The sequence below is a fragment of the Homalodisca vitripennis genome, chromosome 8 (genome assembly GCF_021130785.1).
Source record: "Homalodisca vitripennis isolate AUS2020 chromosome 8, UT_GWSS_2.1, whole genome shotgun sequence".
NCBI classification, from domain to species: Eukaryota; Metazoa; Arthropoda; class Insecta; order Hemiptera; family Cicadellidae; genus Homalodisca; species Homalodisca vitripennis.
Window position 1 is genome coordinate 24296743 of NC_060214.1, and position 8008 is coordinate 24304750.

General features: G+C 30.4%; 1 protein-coding gene across 1 annotated transcript; it reads left to right on the forward strand.

Annotated features, from left to right (window-relative positions):
* The first annotated feature begins 4064 nt into the window (after nt 1-4064).
* LOC124368063 (gustatory receptor for sugar taste 43a-like) lies at nt 4065-6723 on the forward strand. Its single transcript, XM_046825336.1, has 5 exons — nt 4065-4725; nt 5344-5612; nt 6213-6281; nt 6431-6520; nt 6655-6723. Exons 1-5 carry the CDS (start codon nt 4065-4067, stop codon nt 6721-6723), a joined length of 1158 nt encoding a protein of 385 aa, XP_046681292.1.
* The last annotated feature ends 1285 nt before the right edge of the window (nt 6724-8008 follow it).

The window sequence follows — 8008 nt, forward strand, 5'->3', positions numbered from 1 at the left end:
AATGACACAAAAGTCGTCATCCGTTTTAAAGACAATATCAGAATCAAAACGTTCGCATTGTTCACATCCAAATGTAAGTATTTTTCATTCCGGCCATTATGATATAAAGTTGTATCCACTGCCTCCTATATATCATTATGAAGTATGATGTGACTCTATCACATAAGTGGCAGCTCTTAATGTTGTCCTTTTCACGTTTAAAGGGATTTCACGCTAAATGTTCTTAATTCTTAATTTTTTAAGACTTTTTTGCAAGGCAAGCAAAGTATGAGTGAGCTGAGTTCACTCTTATAAGTTCTCAACCTTCTAAGTAATAACAAATGTAAAAATAAAAACTTCAATTGAGGATATTTTACCAATTTTTAAAATTAATTTTTAATTCTGTTCTGTGTACAAATTGATGTCCATTCCTAATTAAACATAATATTTTAATAATTTAAACTATTATATTAGAATCTCTGGCAATAAGACGTGAAATGCGTGTTTCATAATCATTGATGGTTCGTATTTTTTTAATATACAATATTCAAACTTATCCTTAGGATTTGTATTCGTGTTTAATAATATTTATCTTTGACTCTTATAATCTACCTGTATAGGGATAATGATCAATTAAATATAAAATTTATAGGTTTGATATTTTACGTCAATTTGAGTCTAAGCCCAGATTTAATTTACATTTCACGTTTAAAGTTTAATACAAATTCCCACCTATAACTCCTAAACACATCAACCAGTTTTAACTCTGCATTACAACAGGATAGCATATGTGATGCAATAAGTCATATCACACTTTCAGACATTAAATAAATTTATCATGATGATCGATATAAAATATTATAAGAAATTCCTATATAGAATATCAACGTACTAATGGATAAAGTCTATAAATATAATATTACCCAACTTTTAACACACAGTAACACAATTTTAACATCATTGATGTGTCCGTTGAAAGAAAGTGTGTGAAATGGAAATGGCGGAACTTTGTGAACTTTTACAGACAACTACATATTATGTGTATCCCTGACCGTTGTTTGTCCAGACTGGCTGCCTGGTGAGCTGTTATAATAAATAGGTCATAACTTTTGACAGAGTTCGGTTTGAGAAAACGTGTGTTTATAAATCTTCCATAGATTCTTATTGTGGATTTATATACATATGTAATGTAGATAAGTGGCATTGGTTATTTCTCAATTAAAATTTTTAATCCGTATAACTTTAGGTAGTATGTTCTAGTTATGCTCATTATGTTCTCCATGTTTATTTGTTTAATTTTTCACATATAGGCTTAGTTGATTATTTTATGTATAGTTAAGATTTTTTTATCAATTTAGTAGAGTTTCTCATAAACTTCATTCAGATTAAAAAGAATTAAGTTTTGTTAAAATATTACTGTATTGTTTGTAAAGCTGCTAGATTTCTTTTAACTTTATGATACTTATCACTCCAAACAGGCATTGCCTTGGAGTTTTTTTCTCTTTATTTCTCATAGTGATGGATAGTGTCGTGGTAGTTGTAGTTGCATATGTATGTATTGTTTATATGTAAGTAAATGTAATGTTTTTTTTGGTCAGTCTGTACAATATTATAAAAATCGTATCTTTCATTTTTATTTGTGAGAAATAAAGTTTCTTTTTTCTTTCTTAGTTCAGCCAATATAAGTTTCATGATTCGACCGCTGAACCCTGGTATTTCACTATGTTGCTTATATATGAAGCATCTTGCAAAATCTCAAAAAATAGGTCAGTTTAATTTCGTGATATTATGACAGACACACAGATGGGCAGAGAGCCTGCAATATGTAGTATTAAATCATTTGTATGCAGATCTTCATATGATGCACTAAGAGTAATCGTTTGAAAATGTAAATCAATATTAGATCAATGTGGAGTCGAGTGCATAAAGAGACATTAAATATATATTCCATAATAAGGACTTTAAGCGGAAAGATTAATAGTCCGCCCTTTGACACAAGGTCGTTTGTTTCATCAGACCTTCAATTGACACGGTTGATTAATAACTACAGAAGAGTTAATCTATTACTTTTAAGTATCTTGGAAACATTAAACCAGTTTTTGACATCCTAGAACGAGGTTTTAGGCCAAGATAAATTACCAAGTTTGTGCCTGTTTACTCTGTTTTTACACCCCTTAAATTATGAGAAACGGCTCCTTAAAATTGTTACTGCTCTAAGAACTGCAATGTTTTTTTCAAAAGAAATGTCCGCTATAGGACCCTCTAGTATTAAAAACGTAGGTTTTAAAAAAATAAACAGACGTTGGTACGTAAAGGTCGTGAAACGCTTAACAACAAAGTCACATACTGCTTGTCCTTAATAATTTTTTTTTTCAAAACACTCTTTTGTTGAATTTAAGCAAGTTAAAATTAATTCGTAATTTAAATGGAACGGATTTAATTTCGTAAAATTGCTCATATTAACCAAATTTAAAAAAGAAAATTTCATGTATAAAATTACTAATGTAAAAAATTTCAAATCATCTTCTATCTATTATAAATAATAATATATTTTCTCGAAGAAAACATAATTTATTATGGATACTACCATAATGTGGGAATGGATAATACAACTCCATGCATATAAAGAAACTGTTTCAACAGAAAGAATGGATATGCCTTTAATTTTTTTTAATTATTAATTTTTCAATAACAAAATAACATAATATATAACAAGACTTTTAACACAATAATTAATATACCTAGGAATATTTTTATTTTAGGGCCAACAAATACATGTACCATCATCTAGCTCAAATTATATATGCCACTTGTAAATCACTCCAAACATTTATAATATATATCAAATAGTTTCAATAATATTGTAAGATATTTAGCTGAAACTCAATAAACATTTGCTATATAAGACTGAAATATAGTACCATCATACGATATAATAAATTTTGCATCTCAGATGTTTCATATACCAATAGCCTAATTAAAATCATAATTAAATTTCAAGATCACTTTCGCTAATAACTAAATATTTTTTATTTGACTTTTACTTAAGATTTGTGAAAAAACGTAACAAGATGTTTCTGAATATTAATTATTGTTGTGTAATACAAAACATCAATAATACTACGTTTTTAGATGTAAAATCTATTTTTCAGCTACAATAAAACACACACACACACACACACACACACACACACAAACACACACACACACACACACACACACACACACATATATATATATATATATATATATATATATATATATATATATATATATATATATATATATATATATATATATATTGCTGTTCAATAAGCCAAGAAACATAAACTATTTAAATGCAAAATGTCTATAAAATATAAGCTTAATGGAACTAACACTCATTTTCATTTAAACTATCATTATTAATTTTTTTAGGTTTTCTTTATAGTAGCTCTAACAATACATGGAAGGAAATTTTAAGTTGATAAAAATATTATCCCACACTACTGTATATGTTGAGTACATTTAAATATGTATTTGTATATCTACTTCTTAGGTCTTTTGTGTGGGTGCGATAGGGTAGCGACTTTCATATAATGAAAGCGCTAATTTGGTAATTCACAGAACACATTTATTAGTTACAGTCAGTTATTAGCTATGGCCATATAAGAAATTGCAAGATTGCGCCTAAGTGTATTCGTCATACCATACGTTAAAATCCAATTTCAAATACATTTTCATTTACATATAATATTTCTGATATTTCTCTAAATATGTATGCACGCCTGTTACTGGTGGTTTATAAAAAGATCAATTTATTTCATAACTTTAATGTCCCGACCTCACCGGTTACCACTTCTTTACGTCGCAAATGCATTACAAATATAGATTTTGATGTTAGGCCATTAAGTAAAAAATGAATTATACTTATTCCATTAAGATATATGTATTTTCTTTTGTGTGCTTCCGGCCACCGATTACTTGGTCTAATATTGAATAGCAGTTTAGTCCAGTAAGAGTTCACACTAATCACTTACAGAAGCTGTGAACCTAGTAGAGTGAAGTAGGGCTTTCGCGAAGTCTGCTAAAAATATTTTACAAAGATGAAAAGTTTTCCTGTTAACATACTTAGGTTTTGCCGAATATTCGGATGTCTCCCACTGGAATACACTTCTGAGACCGGAGGAATCAAAGCATTAAAGTTTTCTTATACAGGACTCCTGTGGAGTTCAACCTTAGTCGTACTGCAGATATTGATCTCCATCACCGCTCTATACATCTACTTCATGTTCAGACTGAACTATCAATCACCGTATCGATTTTGTACGATCACTGAAATTGTAATATCACTGGACCTAGTCTCTCTGCAAGTCGTGGCTGCTGTCATGTTCTTCAGCTCCGCCTGGAAGTACCCAAAACTCGTCAGCATCTTTGACACTCTGGAAAAAGTCTACCAGGATTTCCAATTAAAGTCAGAGATCAAGGCCACGCTGAAGGTTTTGGGAATCTGCACTGTTGCAGTAACATTAGCCACCACCGCTGAGAAAATTGTCATTGTTTTTCACGAATGGGTATCAGCCGAACGAACACTTCCGTACGTGATGTCCTCAATCCCCATATTAATGTTGTATTACTCCCACGCTGCTTTTTTAGTCCAATTCACACACTTAACCCAAACTATTGCAAAGTCCTTCAGAATGGTCAACGCCAAGATCGAGTCAGAAATCACCAGTCATGTCAATGTTGATGACACACATACAACATGTAAGTGTAGTGAATATCAGATGTAAATATTTTACATACCTTTTTTAAATAATTAAAGACAAATGGGTAACTATGTTGAGTCTCACAGAGTCAAAATAACTTCAAATCGATTTATTATGAAATTGATTTTCTTTTATTTATGTACTCTATAATACCTGTATACAGATGTTAATAAAAATCGATGCATCCACTTAAAAACCGTACATATGTAAGACATTTCCTATTACAAAATGCTTAATACTTAACGTAATTGAATATTACCAGTTACATTTTAAAAAATTCAATTACACGTCATTTAATATTATTAATATAATAACATATACATGTACATAATCCGTACTCCAAACCCTTTTAGGCATTTCATTGTTTTCAAAATTCTTAAATGATTATTGAATAATAAAACAATGGGTATTATACGCATACTATGAGAAATATTCATAATTTAAATGAACCTGACTGCTACAAAAACCATAAACATTAAATTCATTACAACATAATTCTATTTTGAAAACCAAAACGTTGGTATCAAACACAAAACTGTAATACTGACACTTCTTATGGATAGTCCACGACGAACAAGCAAATTTATTTTTTTTACAGATTACTTGTAATGTTTAGGCTCTACTAAAATCAAGAAACTGAGGACTCTGATGAACACCTACTGGATGCTGTGTGACGCCGTACACCAGGCTAATGTCCTCTACTGCGATCAGCTGATGGCCGTTATGTACTCCTTATTTCTCCACATCACTATCAAATCCTACTTCTTTTTCCTGCACGTCAGAGCTGGTAAGGTGTTCATTGCGATTAATGAGGGAGCTTCGATCTTGATTCTAATGTGCTATATAGTTCTGTTACTAAACTCAAGCACTGACGTCACCAGCAAGGCAAGTTTGATATTAATATTTACTCTACAGTTTAGTTGCCTGAGAAAACTCGGAATGTAATTCAAAACTGTTAAAGCTGAAAATGCATGACCTAAAACTGCTTATTTCCAGGTCTATTTGGAATCCCGAGGGATAAATACATCTATCCTTGTCTATTTAAAGAATTTAAGGTTTAATTATGTTATTTTCCACAACAAGATGCCAACTAGTTTCAAATAATTAAGCAAATACAATAAACTTGTGGTTCCTGACAAGTGCCTCTGATATCTAAATTCTTTTAAATATAAGTGTTCCTATAAGGTTCCACACTACAGTAGGCATTTAAAGGTTCAATAGAGGATGGGCTAAAGATATAAGGATTCCTTTCTATGCCCGTAAGTAACTTCATAAACGTAAGAAATTAATATTTTATCGCAAATTGATAATGCTTGATGACCCTATTCGAGGTCGGAATCTTAAGACGGGTACATCTAGATGAGATCTGACGCGTGTATGAGGATTGGTATTAGTAGTCTATGGATTTTCAATCCTACGCGAGTGAAATATCATTGGTTTTAAACACGTGAAAACATCTTCATTTCTCAATGTATGTTATTCTAGGCTGACGATACGGGACCAATGATCTGCCGGATGATCAACACCGGCCTGGACCCAATCCTGAGAAAATTGGTAATTTCACTTTTGACGCTTGTCCATACTTATACTTCTTTTTTAAATTTTCTCATACTAATTTTTTAAACAATTCTTAACAGGAAATAATTCGTTTATACCTTTAATCGTTATTCCCATAAAGTTAAGATCGGTGTTTTCTGTTTCAGCTTGAGGGTTTTCTCCTGCAGTGGCGTCACCACAACGCAAGATTCTCTGCTTTTGGATGTTTCCAAATCCACAATGAAACACTCACAGTGGTTAGTAATTACTTAGTAGTAAAACTCTTGTATCTACAGTAATTCTTAGTAGCAAATACTGAATTATTATATGAATCTATTTCTCCAACATAACGTTCTCCTATCCACAGTTGTAGCGTGTTCTGTCTGTACAGATGGCTGGGGCGGTGACAACTTACCTGGTGATACTGATCCAGTTCCAGACTGAAGCATCATCCACCTAGAATAAAGAAGCTTATAACTTAGTACAAAACACTTAATTTAAACGTAGACTTGTTTATAGCATACATTCATACGGTATAATTGGATGTTGCTTAGTAACACTTCTGATTCAGACATTTGTTTGAATTAACAATCACGATGGCATGGCTTCCTGTAAAATGTTCAGATAGTTATTACTTTAGTAACTGTTTAATGGTTGTTCAAATTAGGAATTTTAGCTTACATACATATATGCTTCACATTTTGAGTTTAAGATGTAAAAAATAAAACAAAAAGTTACGCTGATACAAAAGTTGATATTAAGACATTCAATTTTGTGTACATGTATATTTTGTGTATTCCAATTTTTGCTTGTCAATGAAAATTCCTCTTTAGTTATGGATGAATATAAATTTATAATTATAACAGTTTTATAAACTACATTTAAATTTACGTCTAAGATTTTACAATATTTCATTTAAAAAAATATTTAACATTAAATATGGTTTTAAATGATTTTTTTATAAGGTTTTGTTACTCTGGTATATTTAGCTGCTTGATATTAAGATATTTATTTTTGTATGTTTATCCCAATAAAAAATATTATTCACTTTAGCTATCTATCTTCAATTTAAAGTTATTAGAGTAGTATAGATTCTAAATTTACATTTACATCCGAATTTTTATTATAATTAACTTAAAAATATATTTTACAATAAATGTGGACTTTAAATCATTGTTTTATAAGATTTTGTAAAATATGTAAAATAATTTTCTTAAAGTTTACGTATAATTTTTATTGGCTTATTTTACATCATTATCTTAAAAAATTAATTCTTTACAAGTTTTGTTAAAGAATTTTACGTGTTTGTTACACATTTAACAATGTCACTCTATTTGAAACCTAAATGAAACTTGTTTTTGGATTCCGAATTTTGCGTATTTCTTCAGATATCTTAAAAACTACTGCAGCTAAAGGTCTGGTACCAATTTTATTAAATTTTTATGTTCAATTTGCATAATATACATTAAATTTTACGTTCTGGGTAACGCCCAAAATAATTTAATAGGGCTCCCTTTTAACGGTGGCACTGAAATCTGGGCGAAATCTTACACTGTATAGCTCGCTAACTAAGCGTTTCTGGACCTATGTGTATATAAACTTTTTTCTTTATTTTCACCGTAAGAACAAGTTCTGGCAGTTTTTCCGTTTCTTCATGGGACACCGTGTATATGTTTTTTTTCTTTCTTATATTTAAATCTCAGAAGATGTATGAATAATAGCGTATGTGTCTGTGAAAGTTGCTC